The sequence below is a fragment of the Nematolebias whitei genome, chromosome 17 (assembly GCF_014905685.2).
Source record: "Nematolebias whitei isolate Nwh7 chromosome 17, NemWhi1, whole genome shotgun sequence".
In the NCBI taxonomy this organism is placed as follows: Eukaryota; Metazoa; Chordata; class Actinopteri; order Cyprinodontiformes; family Rivulidae; genus Nematolebias; species Nematolebias whitei.
This window is the reverse complement of record NC_056514.1, coordinates 38,977,522-38,997,789: the sequence shown is the minus strand read 5'-3', so window position 1 is coordinate 38,997,789 and position 20,268 is coordinate 38,977,522. Positions and strand designations below refer to the sequence as shown.

The following is a 20,268-nucleotide window of genomic DNA, read 5'->3' as shown; positions in this document are numbered from 1 at the left end:
ATATAAATTATGAATCTAAATCTGAGATTTTTTGAAGATTAAATCCAAACATGAACTCCTGCTTTACATAATGTTTCTCTCGAAGCTTCATTCTGGTTCTGATGGATGATTTTTCACTGAAAGCTGAACTCCGTTCATCAAACCCACTCAGTCCAGGTTTAATTAGCAGCTCGTGGCCCCCGGGCTGCAGAGCTCACCCCCCCACACCCCCCGCCCCGCTGGGCCTGATAAAACCTCTGCAGCACGAATTCGGCATCAAAGAAAGGGTGAAAGCGACCGACAGGTTTTCTGTTAATCCTCCTCCACAGCTGGAGGATTGTGGGATTGCTCATTTCACAGACCAAATGTCAGTTCCCTCACCGTCTCTTTTTCTCAGTTTCAGCCGCCTCACTGGGAGGAAACCAATAAAGTGATATGGAGTAAACCCTTTCTGTCGGACTCCTCTCACATGAAACCCGTGAGCTCCTAGTCCCTCTTCACTTGTTGGAGAAAATCATCTGGAAGTCCTAACCTGAGGGGTTTTAGGTCAGTTTGTCTAAAACCATGAATGATTCTGAGGCCCAACGACAAAAATCATCACTTGTCTTGTTGTCTTTGCTCGTTCGCCTGTTTTTAAAATTTGTCATGAACCATTTTAATTAAACCTTCAGGAACCAACCATTGGATGAACATCAACAACCCATTAACCTTCGGAGCCAACCCAATTCAAGATGGCTGCCGCCTAGCCTTAAAATACACAAAAAAGGCTATAATTCAGTAATTTTTACACAACTTGAGGTAAAATTTGGCTCGGTTGCAGCTGAAAGTCGTTTACATTAAATATTCCAAGCACTAACGGATCACTTTAGATAAGATTGCATATCTTGCTATTTTTTAAGTTTGATTAATACGGCTACAACTTTTTTTTATTATTATGTAAGGCTAGTACTTTAATTAAATCAGAAGGAAAATAATGGGCTCTCAAGCCGTTGTCATTATCATTTTTGTGAGTCAGAAGCTAAAAAAATTGGGGAACCACTGGATTAATGAAGCCGAGTCACGCTCTATGTCTTCTGACCTTCATTAACAGCTTTGAACGACTTGGACACTCTGGTAACTGCCTGATAACACTATAAGTGTCACTGGTTGTGACACCAGCGCTGAAGTTGTACATCCGTCTTGCAACTCAAACCATTTACGGTCGCTGGTCTGCATGTGGAGCAAATGACCAACGTCGCACGTGTTTGTTTAAATGTGATCCAGTAGAGCGGCTCATACCCGTCCTTCTTGTAGAACTCCAGCATCATGTTGTCTGTGGCCACGCTCAGCGGCCGTCGACTCTGGTCGCTCTGCCGGCGCTCTATCTGCTCCATGTCCGGAGACGGCATGGAGCTGTAGTTGGCGTTGTGGTTGGTGTGGACGGGGCTGCCGTAGTTTCCTGTGATGTTGAACTCGACTTCTAAGAAAGAAGAACCAGTTAAAGACAGTTTAGGATCTTAATTTGCATTCTGGTTCTGCTTAGCTGTAAAATAAAAACAAAGGTTTCCTGGTTGTAAAGTGTCTCCTCACCTCCTGGGAAGAACCAGTCGGCGTGCTGGATGATGGGCTCGATGATGCCGACAATCTGCAGGGATACCGTCGTCATCATCTCGGTGATGTCGCTGCAGCGAGCAGACAGGAAACAAACTTTTCATGATGGGATGTAGGGCAGAGGAAAAAGTCGTCCTCTACGTTTTACAGCTTTACACTCATTACCACTGTTTTAATTATCAGAAGCATTAAAGTGAGAACATTAAACCCATTTTGGATTAATGGGCTATAAAAATATTAATTAAAAGTTATGGAGTTGTGAAGAGTTTGTAGAGATATAACAGAGGAGTCCTTCAGCCCGTCAGTCTGGTTTATGAGCGCCGTTTCCTGCAGATACGTTGAAGTCTCGAGACCGCAGGGCTCTAATTTAGTCGCTCATGTTTGGCATTGAAGATTACGAGGAAAAGAAAGTTTGCAGAGACGATAGAATCCCTGCAGACCGCCTGCTCTGTTTGAACTTATGCGTGAACATTTCCATTCAGTGCCAAACGGAAGGCGCTACGTGATAAAAGCAGCATCACTTAAAGCAGAAAAGGTACAAGTACGACAAATCTATATGGTTTTGTCTTTTTCACTCACCTCATTTTGTCTGACGCTGTAATAAAAACACCTTTTTACAGATTTCACTGGGGTCAGAACGAAACCAGCTGGAGTTTATCTACACGATAGTGACTCCTTGTGGTTTTAAGATCTCAGCTCTCACTATTGGAGCACAGATGAGTTCGGCTCCTGAACACATAACTGAATGTTTAATTCCACATGAGCCTGGAAGAGATCCTCGATTGGGAGTCTTTCTCTGGGATTTCAGGATCTGGATTAAACGCCAGGCTCTCGGCCAGAAGGTGAAACGATCCCCACGGCTTGAGAGAGAAGCTTTGCCTCGCTGAAGGAGTTTAGGTCTTGAGTCTCGTTCAGGAGCGACAGAGACCAACAGATCAAAGCTTCATCTGCAGTAAAGAAGGTGTTGCTCCGGTCTGCCACAGTGAAGAAGTAGCTGAACTGGTGAACTACCTACATTCCAACCCCCACCTATGGTCTTAAAGTATGGATCATGACTGAAAGAATGAGATCCTGGAAGCTAACTGGTGAAATGGGACTCCTCCGTTTGGTGGTCAGGCTCAGAGACCGGATTAAGATCTCGGATTAGAGCCACGTCTCCTTCCTATTGAAAGATTCAGCTGAGGTGGTTTAGGCGTCTGATTAGGATACTTCCTCTGGAGGTGTTTGAGACATTTCTCACTGGTAGGTGACCCTGGGGAAGACCCAGAGCTCACTGAAGGAAGTATTTGTTGGGGGTATGAGGACATCTTTGAATACCCCCAAGAGGAGAAGTGGAGTGTCGCTGGGCAGAGAGAGGTGTGGGCTTCTTTATGTACCTGCTGACACTGTGAGCTGATCATGGACGGACGGATAGATAAAAACTGAATCAAAGGACAAGGGATGGATGGACGGATGGTTCAGATCAAAATGTGAGACCACAACTTTTTTGACACTTAAGCTACTCAGACTTATTATTTTTAGTCTTTTTTTTTTGTTGTTTCTGTACTTTTCCTGAGAAGATTTCCACTCTGATGTTTAAACATGATCTGCCTCATAATAAACAGATTTATTTAGGACACTAGTGTCCTTCAATACTTAATATTGTTCTTACATATTAGGTGTTGCTGCAAAGGTTATTTCCTCGTCTCATGAAACTCAAACAACAAAAAGAGAAAAATATTTAGCCACTGTGACACCCCTCATTTATAAATGACTGAACTTCTGTTTTGACATGAATTTTGTTGGTTTAACTTCTGTACAGCGGCTCAACGTTTGGCGTCTCTGCCTTCTTACCCTTCATTGTGAGTCCAGAGCAGGTTTGGGCCGAGGACAATGGCGATGTTTCCTGGAGTCATCTTGTTCACGTCCTGGTATTCAGTCAGTTTGGACAAGAATTTGATCAAATACCTGTTAATACAGAGAATATGTCGATGAGTGAATGTCTCACTTTGATTTAAACTCATGTAGCAGGAAAGCGTTTGAACATTTAAAGCTGAAAACTAAAACAAGTATTTTAGTATAGTCAAGTTTTATTGTTTAATTTTTTTAAATCTTTGGTTTAGCTTTGATGCATAAAGCCCTTTAGTTTACATAAAACTGAACTGAGTTAAATAGATTTTTGTTAACGGACAGCTGAAGGTCCAGGACCGTGGATTTGAGTCTGACGTGCGAAACCCCGAAACCGTGACTCACTTAAAGTTGTTGTTGTTGGCTGGAGGTAACTTCTCGCAGGCTCCCATCAGAGCCTGAAGCCTCCTCTCCTGATCCTGGATGCTGCAGGACAGAAAGGATGTGTTCAAACAAAAAAGACGAATGAACGTTTTAAGCTTGGGGGGGCAACGATGTCGCTCTGACGATACACACTTTGAGGCTTGGATCCAATCACCGTAGAGTTCAAAGGTCATTAATGGCTCAGGTAGTTCTCGCAGGTACGACTTCAGAGCGCCTGAAAGAGAACACAAATACAGTGAGTCCAAAGTGCTTTAAACTAAAACATCCTGCACAGAAACAGAGGCAGGAACATTAAAACTGACATGTAACGTAAACATGAGCAGGAGAAGTTCTCTCGGAGGATTAAAGGATATTTGTGCTTCTCATTTTCTAGTATTTGTGTTCCTGCTCGCACAGCAAATAAAAACCCACCTCTGATTCCTTTCACAACAAGCCAATTTCCTGAAAATCCCCTGTAATATCCATTATTTGTGATAAAACACGTGAAAAACATCTTTCCAGAGGCAAAGCACCGTTAGCTTCAGTTAGACGTCGGCTGTAATTATTTCATCAGCACATTTTTGTCTGTTATCGTCTCCTGAAGTGGCAGCTTGAAGTGCCGTCTGCAGCCTTTAATACTCTTGTTTTTCTCCTCAGTCTCTCTCGTCTTTTGTGACAGGCTCCATGTGAGCAATTGTGAACGTCTCTCCTGGAGGAAGAAAAAATAAAGCATTGACATCGATCACTTCCTTCACCGATAATAAATTCACCTCCGAAAGGCCTCGTTAATCTTTGATGCATTACTGCTGTTTTTCTGCAGATGCACGTTTAAGCACTGCAAAACAAGCCGATGTCCCCATCCCTGAAATACTTTGATGGTAAATGTTTGTAGTTTTGGAGATGAGTGTTTTTCTGGACTGGAACTGAACAGGGAATGAAACAAACTCAGAATCAGAATAAGCTTTATTATCATTGTACCGGGATACAGTGAAATGATGTTCGTACAGTCGTCTGAAAGATGAGCGGAGTGCACGTTGCTGCTGCTATAAGAGCGTGGCCCCTTATCCTTGTTCAGAATACTTTTTAAGACAGAAACGGGGAAAATCTATGAGGATTGGATAGTGGCATTACAAAAAAGATCTCTTTACACCTTGTCTTTATCAAGACATCCAAACCCTCTACCAGCAGCACATTTATAAACACATTACATATGTATTTGATGACAAGATGGTGAGATTTGTCCATGAAGCAATTCCAGATAGACCATAGTCCTGATAAGATGTTGGTCAGCCGGCACAGTTCTGATAAGCCTTCACAGAAGTTGGGGGGTGTTGCGATAGACGAAGCTTTTCCTTAGTTTTCACATATCCCAGGAGAAATTTGATAAATCAGCCTGCATTCGAGGCCAAACGGAGGAGTCGGATTCAGATAAGCCACAATTGTTGATTTTCTTCAGGCAGACTGTTTTTCCTCGTCAGCCTTGAGTCCTGCTGATACTGTCGATCCAGAATGGCCAGATTAGTTGGCATTCCACTGGTCCGTGCTTATGAGCCTCCTCCAAGGTCGTCTCCAACATGCTGGCGAGTCCCAGAAGCTGCAGGTGGCCTGTGATTCTTACAAATCTCTTCCATCTTACAGTTTAGCTCGTAAATCAGCTATTTTGAGAAGCACGGAGCAAACCTTCACACAGACTCTGCAGTTTTGCCACGGCCGAAACTGCTGCCGCAGTCTTCTTCAATAGCCGATAACACGGGAATCCACTGGTGCCAAAAATCAGAAACCCTGCTAACATGATTCCAATTTTATAAACATCTTGGGTGTCCTCCTGAGACAAAAACAGAAAGACACGTCAGCTTCCAAACTCCTCACGGATCCATGACGTATCCTGCCGCGTGAGTCTCAGCGGGGCATGAGGGCTCTCCAGGACCCTGTCGCTTTGTTGAAAAGATTTTATCGATTGCATTAAAAGTCCAGCGGACCAGATCCATGACAGTAGTTTTAGTTTCAGAAGATGTGTAATAGGAGCTCTGATACACAGACAGAGAGCAAAAAATAAAGCAGGAAGAGGATGGGAGAGGGAGAGAAAAGGCGTCCGCCTTGCACGAGAGCGAGTGCAGAATGAAAGTAAATCTTAATGTTTTTGGTGTGAGACTTTCAAGTGAGTAGAAGTTACACTGTGGACAAGAACAGAGGTTTATTTTTTTTGTTTGTCCGAGGCGGCGCAGAGTGACGGATCCTGGTGAGTAAAGGAAGCAATTTCATCCACCACCATGTGCAATGGATCAGGAGGTGGCCAATGGTGGGCTTGGCCCCCACAGATTAATCTTCAGCCACCGCATCATTTGTAGAAACTATACTTTTAAGCAATATAAAACCTACAAAAGCAGAGTTTCCTCAAATGATCGGGGTGGCTTGTTTACAAATATACTGTATATAATGGTAGCCATATTGGATTTGACAAGGTAACCAGTTTTTGATAGTGACCTTCCTTACGCCTACATTAGGGTTGGGGTTAGCAAAGCACATTATAGGTTAGAGGCAAATAATAAAAACCTGAAACGGTCATTACTTGAAGGAATAAATATCACCCGCCGCCTTTCAAGTCTAAGTTTTTAACAAACAGGTCATGCAATTGTTGAAGTATAACTCAACTTTAGCTCAGTTTCTGTAAAACTGACTGAGTTGATGTCATTTACGTGTTGGCCGATTACCTGTGGTGGCCATTTTGAATCAAGTTACATCCAAAAGTTCATCAGTTGTAGATGATTATATTGATGATGATTATTTTCTGAAAGTTACAGTGAAATTCATCCAGTGACTCATGAAATATTTGTCTATATATATAAATTTAAAAGAGGAACAAACTAGAAAAACAAAAATGTTTATTTCATCAAGTTTCCTAAAGATCAGTGAATAGGAATCACTACGGTTTATTTTAAACACAGTTGTACAGTATAACTATCTTAAAATAATTTTTATGACTCTGTTCAGATTATTTTTGCCTTCTTCCCTTCATAATCTGATTAAATTGATCTCAACATGACGTTAAGTAATTTCTATCTCTTTCTGATTGCAACTTAATCCTATTAAGGATTTATTTTAGAAAAAAGACTGAGATCATAAAAGGGAAATAAGATATTCAGACAAAATAAATAAATAAATACTCCAAAAAACAGAAAATACACAAAAATTACTGACCTGAAAGTAAAAATGTAATTTTTGTTTTCAATATTGACAACTACAACATTAAATGTCGCAAAACTGACTGAAATTTAAAAAAAAAAAAGTGCGTTCGACTTGTTCAAAAATGAAATTCTAGCCTTCCTCGAGGGAATGCGATAAAAATAAACAGGTTGGCAGTTTAATTAAAAATATTCTGGTGGAAGTTAAATCTATATGTCTGAGCTGGTGTTCCTCCTGATTTATGATTCTCCTCTGACAGCAGCTTTGTGCAGCAGCTACTGCAAACAGAAACACTGTCATAAAGAAAAGATCAATAACAGCAGCTGAAAGCTTTTCCTTCTTTTGTTGTCCATCACGGTTCTATTTAAAAGCAAGTCAGTGACAGGCACGGAAAAGAAAAACATACCTGTTGTTTTTTTCTTGGAGCCTTTACAGAAAATGAGGACTCTCTCTGACATTTGTTATATCTGGATTTTATCACCAGGGATTCTATTTTTAATCATTTACTTTCTACAGAACAGCAGAAAATGGATTTGAACACATTCAAGGTTTAAATCTTAAACTCATCGTTCACTGACGGCTTTCAAAGGAGCATTCAGATGCTAATTTAAAACTAACGAGCGACAGCAAAGGAACGAAAACTCAAATCTGCAGCGGTGAAGAGAGGTTGGACCGGTTGTCGTGACAACGGAGGCAGACCGCGGCGTCGAAATCTCACCTGCGATGGCGTGCGGGTCTACAGAAAACTCCTGAACGTCCAGCACCCCGCAGTCCAACGACGCCTTCAGCTTCTTCAACTTGGAGGCCGAAGGAGCAATTCTGAACAAACCCTGACGCCCAGAAAACACAGAGTCACGGTCGACGCCATTAACGAGCAATAATACCTACAAAAACCATCTGAAATATTAAAGCCAAAAGAGGTCAAAGATTAGTCTCGGAAGGTTTTTATTTACATCTGAAAAATGTATGAAGAGGTAAAAAAAAAAGATCAATGTTCTGAGGTGACCTCGTCATTTTTGTTTTTGTCCCCATGTTATAAACCTCCTCTTGATGCCAAAGTTTGCAAAAACACGTAAATAAAACCAACGTCTGCTTCAACGGGAGCATTAACATCTAAAAAGCTGTGCAGGTTAATTACTTTCCACCTCTTATCACTAAGTTGGGGCGTTTCTTTCCATTAAACACGAATTAAACAGTCCCTAATTATTTGTTCCAGGCTGTGAAACGTTTCAGTGTGAACCTCGTTAGTTTCCTGCAGTAATTAAGACTAAATATTCACTTTGCTGTAAATATGCTTCCTGCGTCCGTGCGTTGAAGCAGCGAGTGTTTACCTCCTCCTGCATGCCACACTCCAGCAGCATGGTGACACACGCCTCGATGGGGAAGGCAATATCTCTCCCGCTGAGCGCTAAGTGCTCCTCTAATGGTTTCCCATAACACGGTTTCTCCACCCAGGTCTCTGTGAAGCACACACACACACACACACACACACACACACTGTCACACACTGTTACACACTTACAAACATGATCCTGCTATCATTAAATACTCCAAATGAGGAAAAATATAAAAGCTGCTCCCTATTTTCACTGCAGATGTTGTCTGTAAGCATTAAAGTCCACGAGGACTCCTGCCAACCTGTCCATCACCACTGCAAACAGGAAGCTGATCCCAGGTTTAACCCCGCCCCCGCCTTGAACCCATCTGCACATCTCACCGCTGTCTCCTGCACTACCCTCACTCACATCGCTGCACCCGATTCCTCTGAGGAAAGCGAAACTTCCCTTTTGACCTTTAAATACAGAAAAACGAGACCACATTTACAGCAGTCCCTCGTTTATCGCGGGGGATACGTACCCTGAAGCCCCGCGATAAGTGAAAAACCGCGAAGTAGGAATAGTAGTACAAGTAGTAAGTAACAATTTATTTTATTATTTATATATACAGTATAAAAAGGTGTTTTAAACCCTTCCCACACTCTTGCGATATTCTAAACAATGTTTCTAAACTCTAAACGCTCTAAACGAGCACAGAATGTCATGATTTCAGCTCCCTGCCTCCGCTGCTCTTTGCCACCTGCAAGCGCTCTCGGCCACGCCCACTTCTCTGCTCTGCACAGTGAACAGCTGATCAGCTGCAGCAGGAAGTTTATCCTGCAGTACGGGCTGCACAAAGGTGCAGCAGGTGCTAGATAATTTAAAATAATTTATTTTAAATACAATTCCACGCAGATCGTGCGGCTCATCCATCAATCAGCCAGTTGTGTGTCATGTCCAATCTTATTTTGAAAAACTGCGATAGAGCGAGTCCACGATAAACGAACCGCAAATTGCTCACCACCAAAGGTAAAGGCGATAGTGTTTTTGCTGCATCCATGTGTTTGTTAGTCTGTACCGTTAACAACGTACCTCAAGAACCACAAGACGGATTTGAATGAAATTCCAGGGCACAAAAATTGCTTTAACTCCATCAGTTTTCTAGATATTGAGCTAAAACTTGATGTGGTAGTAGCTGAGCATCATCCCCAACACACAGTCTGAGCACAATCCATCCATCAATGTGGAGGAGCAGCGGCTCTACGCGGAGTCTCTTCTGGATAACTGAACCCATCACCCTACAGTCTCTCTGGGAGAGTCCAGCTACCTGCGGAGTCTGGATCCACAGTCTCCTTCCTTCAGTCACTACCCAGAGTTCGTGAGGACAGGAACGTAGACAGACCAGTACACAGATGCTGCATAGATCTGCTGTCGATCTAAATTCTGAATGGTAGTAGCCGAGTTGTCTTTTTTTTTGCACAGAGACTCACCCTGATGAGCTTTAATCTGAGGCAGGACACTCTGCAGCAGCTCCAACGACTTCCTGTGGTACTCTGCCTGGACTTCTATCAGCTGGACAGACAGACATAAACAGACCAACGGGTCGGAGGAGTGCGTTTGTTGTTTTGTTCAATTAGCTAACAGCCGAGCTGCACTTACTGTCTGGAAGTAGCTTGCATAGTCAATTTCTTTGGCCACAAAACTGTACATGTCTGCTGATAACTGATCCTGGAAGGAAAAAAAAACAGACTTAAATTTTGTAGACATACGTCTGGACTTTTTAGAGCAGAAAAACTGCAGATGTATTTAATCACGAACAATTATTGTCCCTCTAACGTCATCTCTTGAGGAAAAGCGCCCTGCTCCTGGGATAAATAACTTTGTCCGACATTATGGTTATTTACAGTGATGTTGACTGACTCGACAGAGCTCCATGCGGTTGGCTGCCTCCTCCATCTCCTCCCGGAGGTGGTCGGCCTTGGCTCCGGTTGGCTGCAGGTTGCTGGACAGTCCTGAGGATTTGGTGGACTGGTAGTACCTGTGAACACCAAAATAATTTGCTTCCTGTATTTGGTAAGAATATCACAAAAAGCTTGCAGTAGGGTTGAACTGAAAGAAGACGCTTCAGACAGTTTCTTAAAAACTAAAGAATAATTAAATATTTGACCCAAACACTAACACTCCATATATCTTATTCTTGTCTGTTTTTTTGGTCCGAGTGCGAGTGCAGACCATGTGAGACGCTGCCAGAAGAGCTCAGCACACAGCAGGATGACGGGAGAGAAATGGACTTCATATTTGGGTCAGTAAAAATACAGAGAGCCGACTGCAGTGAGGGAAATGACTTCCTGCATAGATTACCTGATCTGAAAACAGCTTCTGCCCGAACCACCTTTAAAACAAGGTTCTGTGGAAAAGGCTATGAGCAGTTACTATCTTACCTGTTGCAGATAGATCTTTGACGAACGAGCTAAAAGCTATTCTGTGCGAACCCAGGTCCAAATTGAGTTGCGGTCGCCTTTTACCAACGTCAGTCTCTCAGATTTGGGGAGGGGAGCTCACCGGCAAGAGCCTGGTGGTCGAGACTTGGCTCCTAAGACTCGGCCGGGCCAAGCTCGAAAAAATAAGAAAGCAACCTCCATGTGGACCCACCACCTGCTGGGATCCATCAACCCATCGGACCCAGAACTCGTTGGTGGGATGGTGCATCTCCTCTGGCCTGGGAACGTCTCGGGGTCTCCCAGAACAAACTGGAAAGTGTCGCTGGGGAGAGGGAAATCTGTGTTTTCTCCTGGACCTGTTGCCTCCATGACCTGACTATGGTTAAACAGTAGAAGACGAAGATGGATGGAAACTGAGTTGAATCAATTAAATTATTATGAGCCTGGATTGGTTTTATGATTGCAGGATTCTGCTTTAGTGGAAATTTGTAATAGCTAATAGCAGTGGCAGCAGCTAGCTGTAGCACTTCTTGTGCAACCTGGGGCACTTCCTGCAGAGATGCCAACATTTTTCTGCTGGAATGATGATGTAATGCAAAAGTTCTGGCAATGTAAAGGTTTATAAATAGCATAACTGGAGACGAGTTAAGGCTGCAAAAATCCACGTGAGTCTTGGCTGTGTTTGGACTAGCCATGAGCTCATCAGTCAGGTTAGATTTTAACCCTATTTTAACAAAACAAGGTTGTTCAAACATCTATCTACAACAGGTAAGATATTAATTATTACTAACATTCTCACAGAACCCCCATCAATTTACCCATTTATGCAAATTGTGAAGATAACTGTGGAATTTTAAATGTTAATTTTTGTATTAAACTTATTTTATTGACACTATGTACTTTATATTGATAAATTATTTCATAAGATACCAAATTTATAACCAGAAACACTGGGAAAAACTTTTAGCTTTCACATTTTCCAATAGATTATAAGCAGCTTTTCTTTCTTCGTATGAACGAAAAAACACAAATGGACCATTTAGTTTATTATATTTAACTCCTGAAAGTTAAAAAAATAAAAATAAAAAAGGAACTGGACTTATTTCTCCAACAAAAATAGAAGTCCATTTATTTTACAGTTAAAGAAAAAACAGTTAATCAACTGTCCAACGTCCTTAAAGCCTCCGTATGTTTCTCTGTAGATTTGTCAGAAACGGCTCCGACAAGAAGCTTCTAAATGTTTCATGACCCCCCCGCCCCCCCACAGCAGAAGTAACACGTTAACATTTTTCATCTAATCACTATTTAACAGTCAATTACACTCTAAATTAAAACTATGTTTCTAATGGTGTTGGTTTTGGTGTAAATGTTACAAATGAATATGTTTATGAAAGTTGCCAGATTTGAAACTTTTCAGTGTTTTTGGTTAGAATTTTTATGCTTTAACACAATTTCTGGATAATTTTATAATTGAGGATTTATGCAAATCAAACTCATCAGGGTTTTAATTATATTAGGAAACAAGAACTGTTTCTCATCTTTATCTACAACTAAAATCTTAGATCAGTTACAGAAATTCTCCTTTTAGAGTCCAGTATGTTTCAGCCCAGATGATTTAATCTGATTTTAGCTCCAACTTTTGCTTTAAACCCAATATTCCTCCCCACGCATATTTATCTTTGTTGTTTGTAAAATGCAGCTAAGAGACATTTGGAAAAAGATCATATGTTAATAATATCTAATAAAAATGTTGTTATTGAAGCCGTTCATTAAAAAAATAACAGGTAGCCTTTAACTATCTCAACAGGTTTGTTCACAGGTAAAAATCTATTCAAGAATCAGATGTTTGTAGTATTTTTAATCCCAGGAACAGCTTTAATAATCCAAAGTCACGTCAAGCTGAGGAGCAGCGTTTGATAACTGTCACTGTGAGAGTTTTTCACACACTGGCAGCAGCTTTATGGTGTCCAATCAAATCAGGGCTTTTCTGTGGGAAGCTTCAGGAGCAGCTCATTCACAGGAGCTGAAGCGTCGCAGCGCAGTTTCTGACACACACACATGCACGAATCACTCACCTTGTGCGTGCAGAGTCCATGTCCAGGACCAGTTTTGCTAAATGTTTCCTTTGTTTCTGGATGTTTGGGATTTCCACCTGAGAAACGAAGAAGAGAGTTTTCCTCAGGTGTGTTTCTAGGTATGAAGCAAAACAAGAAACAGACTCGGGATTGTCAGAAGTCCAGCGCCTGTTCATAACTGAATCCCCGATTCACTGAAATGCTCAGCGTTGAGTTTTAGCCTTATTTTATTTTTTTGCACAAAGGAAATAATGCTATGTACCACGACTTCAGCTGGCGTGATCCGCACTCTTAATTGAAGAACACGTTCCCTCCTTAAAGCGACGTGAACAACACTCACTGTTTCAGGAAGAAACCATGGTGCGTCACTCAGGACTGCAGGAGCGGATGAATTATATCTTTCCTGACATGCCTGCCTGTTTTTGTGAAGGCAGTGGAGCAGCAGCACTCCTCTTCCTCTGCTTCTTCGTTTTCTCCATGTTCAATTACAAAAACCCCGAGCTCCCGACTTCAAAATGATTCCCATTTTTGCAAAAAGAGGTCAAGTGGTTGCTGCGTCAACTTTATAAGTACTGCATAAGTTGCAGCTTTTTGCATAAATTAGTACGCCCTGCGACTTAAACAGCAAAGCGACTTATTTATGTATTTTTCCTATATTTATAAACCAATTGTTGGCAGAGATCTGATGATTTCATTCATTTTGACATGGAAAATATCAAACACTACCATTTTCAGCCACTAGAGGGCACTTGACCTATATGGCAAGCCAAGTGTCTCATTAATAGGTAAAAGTGGCTATTAATGAGACACTTGGCTTGCCATACAAAGCCACCTTCGTCTCGCTCAGGAACTCCTGGAGCAAACGTCAAATCAGCTTCATTTCGCCGCGCTGCCCAGGAGAAATGCAGCTGATTTGACCGTTAAAGTGCATTTATTAAGGAAAAGTTCAACTGAGACGCACCTTTGATATAATTTTGAGCAAACAAACAATTGTTTGTAAGTGGTTTATCTTGTTAACTTCTTGTTAAAGTCCTGCCATGGCCACCATTTAGCAGCCAATCGATTTTTGGCACAACACAGGCCCACGTTTCGGGGTTGTCAGCGGTGACGCATAATAGATGCGATCTATGCGGCGAAGCAACTTATTTATGTTTTTTCCCACTTTATTAGACATTTTTGGACTGATGCGACTCATACAGGGGTGCGGCGTGTGCAGCGGCAAGTACGGTAATGACGTTTGCAAATGAATATCAGTAATTTTATTGTAATAATAAACTAAAACAATATTTTTATTGTGCAACATAATGACATTAGTTATGACACATGTTACTTTAATGCTCTTGGTTTTATACTTTGTGTATTTCTAAAAAGAAAAGGTTGTGTCTTTATTTATTTCACATCAGTTTTTTGCACCTGAAATAATCGATAGTACGTTTGACTTTTACAATTTAGGAAATGCTGAGTTGGATTTGGGCAGCTGTGTATAATGCTTTCTCCATAATGACTAAAAATTAAACAAGTAAACAGAAAATAAGACGTTTCAGACCTCTGAGAGCTCTGATAACGGGTCGATCACGTCCTTCTCGATGGTGAGCTCGAAGGAGACGAGCTCCTGAGCGAGTCGTTCCTGCGTCTCGCCGCAGAGCTTCAACATCTTCCTGCAACAAACCGTGAGCGTTAGAACACGAACCCCGTGACCCGTATGAGCTGACGGTTGAAGGTGGGCGCTCACCCCAGCAGAGACTCGTCCCCGAGCACGGCGGCGCCCTCCACCATGCATTGTGCGAGCGTCGTGAGAGGAAGTTTTTTCTGCACAGAAACAGCCTGAATGTGTCGTTCGTCTCTGAAAACTGTGAATATCACTGGAGACAGACAACCAAAGATCGAAGCACCTCCCCCTCTGACGTCACTTACTGTTTAATTTGAAATTATTTTATCACAAAAATGGTTAACATTGAATTTTTAAAACAATACTTATGTTATAATTAATGTTATTTTAAGAGTCATACGCTTTAATTACACACTTTTAGCACAAATAACATCACAAAAACACAGAAAAAGATGCTTTGTTTCCTCCTGATCACCATTGTACTAAAAACATGTAGTTGTACTACAGTACTTGCTGACAACAGTATTTGCCAACATGGGCCAATGGTCCACAAATCCACCAGAATCTGCTCCATTTGTGACAGAAAACTGTACATTTGGGACTGAACATTAAAGCAATAAATTAGATCATTTCAAGTTTTTTTTTTTTGTTTTTTTGGGGGGAGAGAGAGTTATCCATAACAATATCTTACCTGCTGCAGATAGCTCTTTGAACAGCTTCAGTTTGGAGAAACGGTTTAATTCTGACCGGACTGACCGGCTAACGGATAATCAAGTTGTAAACATTTTTACACTGAAGTCCGTTTCATTTCCGTAAAATATTATGGTTATTTACAAGCATAGGCGGTTAGCACTTCCTGTTCAGTCTCGGGTACTTCCTGCAGGATTATTCTAATATTTCTGAAGGAACAGCATTCTCATGTAAAACTCGGTTTATAAAATACTGTTTGCATGAACTATGATTTTTAAGAAGGAGTTATTTTAAGGCGACAACGATCCTCTCTGGCCTTGGTCCTACTCAGAATAACCATTAGCTGGTCGGTACAGTCAGTTAAATCAGATATTAATTATAATTAATATTTCCACAGAAATCCGCTTCACAAGATATGAACAGTCAGCTCATTATTATATTTTTTAATCTGCTCCTTTATACCTTAATACCGTGTTTGTCAGATTATAAGGCGCACCGGATTATAAGGCAAATTAAGCGAAATAAGTTCATTTTGACAGATTTCTGTGTACCACAAAAAAATGGTCCGAGGTCAATAAGCACAACCAGAATTAATACATAAGGCTCACGGTTGATTTTTGAGAAAATTAAAGGATTTTATCATTTTTTAAGGCCTTATAGTCCGAAAAATACGGCATGTGTGAATATTAAAGGCTGGATGGAGATCGTTTCCGGCCCCAGGATCAAAATACGCCCGTGTGCTCCGAGAACATTGTTTTAAAGGACCTGAACTCACCGAGGGTGACCTGACAGACTTCTTGTCCACGTCCACACCCTGCTGTCCCTGCAGACAGGCCGTCAGCTTCTTGTGCGTGCTGTGGGAAACCTGCTTGACCAGCTCTAATCGTTTCTCAACCTGAAACACACGCACAAAATCAGACGGAACGATTACGCGTCTGAGTCTGCAACAACTTCACAGCATCGCTCTCAGCGCAGGCACCGAACGCACGTCGCCCGTTCTTCCTGGACGCCTCTCAGCTCATTATTATACCAACTCTGTGGAAACGAGGCCGCTGCCTCTGAGGGCATCATTAATCTGATCAATTAGGACGCTGCGCCCCGGATCAATCAGCGAGGACGCTGCAGCCTTTTGTCTTGGAGAGAAGTTCCAACTCAGCGCTCGTTAAAAATGCCTGAAGGCAGTTCAGATACGCATTTGGAAAAAGTCATTTTCTGCAGACTGAACGCTTTGCCCCAATAATGATGTTTTACTGAGTGAATGCACACACACACACACACACACACACACACACACACACACACACTCGACGAAGGCTCATTAGTACCTGCAATAGGTCTTCACTCAATACTTCAGTTTTTTCAGCCCTGGAAGACAGAAGAGACAGAAACGAGGCCGTTAGATTAACGACAAAAATAAACAATACAGAATACATATTATAATATACATATTATTTATTATAAATAATAGGAATACATTAAACTGTAGGTGTTGTGTTGAAAACAAATAAAAAAAGCCCAGTGCAAGGTGCCGGTGTAAAAACAATAAGACCAACAAGAAAAAATCCAACTCGTCCATTTTATTTAGACTTAATATTCAAAAACTCACTGCTGATCCTATTAAACACACGATGTTTGCTTTATGGACGTTGATGGCGAGGTAAAGAGGAGATCACTGTGTCTGTGGTTTTAGAGAAAGCATACAGTAGGGAGGGTAGTGCGAAACTGTGGTAAGATGTGCAGCAGGAGTGATGGATGAGTTTAAGGTGGGGGTGGGATTACATCAAGGACCAAGCTCCTTATTTACAGCAGTGATGGGACTTGTTGACAGATGAGGTCATGCAGGAGTTAACAGACATCTGTAGTGAGAGTAGGGAGCAGGCGGAAGAGAGCCTGAAGAGGTAGAGGGATGATCTGGAGAGCTCGCTGCAGTTTAAAATGGTTGAAACTTCACGTTTTTAGTTGGTATTCAGAAACCTCCTTAGACGAGTGTCAGAACGTTTTTCTTGAGCTCACGTAGACCGTAGTTTTCACTTTTTAATCCTCTCAAAATAAACTACAAAGTAAATAAATTAAAAAGTCAAATGATTTTTTACAAAACGGACAGCTGACATTCTGCAGGGAGGAGCAGGCAGGTCCATGAGCATGATAGTAGACGTGAAATCCTCCTGATGGTTCTGAACGTCTGCTGAAGTCCAGCTCCACAGACACGATTACCCATCAGCCATCTCTTCCATAAAAGCATCTCAGCGTTGAGACTCCCTCTGGAGCAGAATCGCACCGACTTAATTCAGGGAGCTCTGGTTTCCTGCAGCTGCAAGTCTGCCGTGCAGTTTTAAAAGTTTGTAAAAGTTTTTAAACCCCAAAGTGACGTCTGAAGATACCGAACTCGACTAGGGAACATCACGGCTCTGAACGAGTGTTTCTGACTAAAATGTGAAATAAAATTGAACATATCGTGTTGAACTTCACCATTACCAATACTTTCCAAGCAACCAAACTTGTTTTTGCTATTTCAACACAAGTGGGCCTGCGGTATGCAGCGATCACCTGCAGCTGTGTGTTTTGCATGAATTGCACACAGACTGAGCAGGTCGGGCACTGCCTTCAACAAAGCAGCTTATTGTTGGCCGTCTTCAGAGGACATCACCTGAATGAAGGACGTGCAAACTGTTGTTTTAACTGGAGAAACGACAAAAGGTTTATAAAGAACTGGGGGGAAATGAGCATTTCCCCCCAATAGAAACCAAATTATACCAAATTGTTGGTTGAATCTACTCACATTAATGTTCAGATTCATTTAAAACAACAGCTCAGATCTTCTGAAGTACGGATTTGTGTAAATAAACATCTTACCTGTTGTACATAGATCCTTAAACATGTTCAGGTTAGAGAAATAAAGTTTAATTTAAAAATGTCTGAGCCATTTTGCTCTTGGTTTTTAACCTGGACTAGCCTATAGCTCGTCAATCGAGTCAGAACGAAACTAATTCTCCAAACCGAGGAGCTACCTACAACAGGTAAGATATTGACTGCTCCTAAGCTTTCTAATGAACACCCCTTCAGAAGATCCGACTACATCCTGTAAGGTTCTCCGTAAAAAAAAAAAAAAAAGCCCAGTTTAATTTGACTCATCACAACAAAAAAACAAAGCAGCATTAAATTAAAAGCCTGAATTCTGTCAGAGCATCTGCCCCTGAGAGGTTCTGACTTCTAACGGAACTCGACCCAGTTCTGTTCAACCTTCTGAACCAGCAGAGGCTTCAGAAAAGAGCCAAACATTTCCGTTGCATCGTGATGTGCGCTGGAAGCTAGCCGAGACGCAGTAAAGCACAAAACGCAACACGGAGACGGATAAATCCGTACCGAGAGCTGTCAGTGCAACAACAAAAAGATAAAAATACAACAACAAAACAACTAATATGTGCAATTAATTAAAAATGCAAAAAGCAGAAAAATGTTGCTCATGTTGAAAACAGCTTCACATCAGATGAGTGATACTCTAGAAAAGCCACATGTGAACACAGAAAATTAAAAACGGTTATTTAGATAACTAACAGTGTAATTCATGTGACTGTGTTACCTCAGAACGACCGTTTTATTTTTGTGTGTGCGTCGACGTGTTGCTGCCAGAAGAATCAAAGTAAACAGTAAATCTGTCAACAGAGGTTTACCTTCACAGCTGAAGGGCGAGAGGGGGTTCAGCTCACGTCACTACGTCCTGAACATTTACCGTTCATCTCTCAGGATATCTCATAAATAGTGTTTACGTTGTGCCAGATTATCAAAAAACATCTGTATGATTCCCACAATGCACCTCAGTCAGGTGAATAAACAGTGACCTAAAAGGTACTATAGTAGTTTGCAAAATGCTGATAAATGTATTTAGTTGCATCAGACTGCAAATATAATTAGTGGTTAGAAAGTTGGATTTTCTGACAAATTATTTGTTAATGATGATTCAGCATTTTTTAATTTTTTTAATTCTTCCATATGTTTTTTTTTGTAATTCAACTACTTCTACAAACGCTCAGCACATTCAGAAGATGGATGCTGTGACTTTTTGTTTTTGTAACGTTTACAATTTTCTAATTATTTTACTTTAGATGCAGATATTTTCCCCACAGAAATACATTTTGATGTTTTCAATTCCTTCAAAAACGTTGTTCACTTTGAAATCTGCTTCAGTGTACTGCCTCTAATTTTGTCTTCTTTTGCTACTTTTAGCTTCTAGCTAAATCTGTACTACTTTTAGCATTTAGCTAGCCGTTTGCTAAATTTAGCTTTTAGCTACTGTTTTCTATTTTTAGCGTTTAGCTACAGTTTTGCTACTTTTAGATTTTATTGATGGTTTTAGTACTTTCAGCATTTAGATAGCCTTTTGCTACTTTGCTTCTACTTGCTTTTACTACTTTTAGCATTTAGCCAGCCTATTGATAGCTTTAGCTTTTAGCTACTGTTTTTTATTTTTAGATTTTAGTTAGTTTTGGTACTTTTAGATTCTTGTTACGGTTTTATGACTTTTAGCATTTACCTAGACTTTTGCTACTTTTATCTTCTAGCTAATTTAGCTTCTATTTAATTTTACTACTTTTAGCATTTAGCTAGCCTTTTACCACATTTAGCTTTTAGCTACCATTTTCTATTTTTAGCATTTAGCTACAGTTTTGCTACTTTTAGATTCAAGTTACGGTTTTATGACTTTTAGCATGGGCAGCACGGTGGCGCAACTGGTAGAGCTGCTGCCTCTCAGCGAGCAGGTCCCTGGTTCAAACCCCGGTCCAGGGGCCTTTCTGGGTGGAGTTTGCATGTTCTCTCCGTGCATGCGTGGGTTTTCTCCGGGTGCTCAGGTTTCCTCCCACAGACCAAAAACATGCATGTTAGGCTGATTGGTAACTCTAAATTGCCCCTAGGTGTGAGTGAGAGAGTGAATGGTTGTTTGTCTCGTTTGTCTCTATGTGTCCCTGTGATGGACTTGCGACCCGTCCAGGGTGTACCCCGCCCCTCGCACAGTGATTGCTGGACATGGGCACCAGCGACCCCCGTGACCCAAAATGGAATAAACGGGTAAAGATAATGGATGGATGGATGGACTTTTAGCATTTACCTAGACTTTTGCTACTTTTATCTTCTAGCTA

General features: G+C 41.3%; 1 protein-coding gene across 1 annotated transcript in view; it reads right to left on the bottom strand.

Moving 5' to 3' along the window:
* The window catches only part of LOC119424191 (rho GTPase-activating protein 44), a 62,609-nt gene that overhangs the window by 13,159 nt on the left and 29,182 nt on the right, over positions 1-20,268 (bottom strand). Inside the window, exons 2-16 of the mRNA XM_037691661.1 lie at positions 16,459-16,498; positions 15,909-16,028; positions 14,567-14,643; positions 14,381-14,492; positions 12,835-12,911; positions 10,239-10,356; positions 9,978-10,046; positions 9,809-9,890; positions 8,334-8,461; positions 7,721-7,832; positions 3,973-4,054; positions 3,802-3,882; positions 3,403-3,516; positions 1,549-1,640; positions 1,258-1,438 (exon numbers count right to left, since the gene is read on the bottom strand). Coding sequence (XP_037547589.1) covers positions 1,258-1,438; positions 1,549-1,640; positions 3,403-3,516; positions 3,802-3,882; positions 3,973-4,054; positions 7,721-7,832; positions 8,334-8,461; positions 9,809-9,890; positions 9,978-10,046; positions 10,239-10,356; positions 12,835-12,911; positions 14,381-14,492; positions 14,567-14,643; positions 15,909-16,028; positions 16,459-16,498 — 1,485 coding nt within the window. The remainder of the gene's footprint in view (positions 1-1,257; positions 1,439-1,548; positions 1,641-3,402; positions 3,517-3,801; positions 3,883-3,972; positions 4,055-7,720; positions 7,833-8,333; positions 8,462-9,808; positions 9,891-9,977; positions 10,047-10,238; positions 10,357-12,834; positions 12,912-14,380; positions 14,493-14,566; positions 14,644-15,908; positions 16,029-16,458; positions 16,499-20,268) is intronic.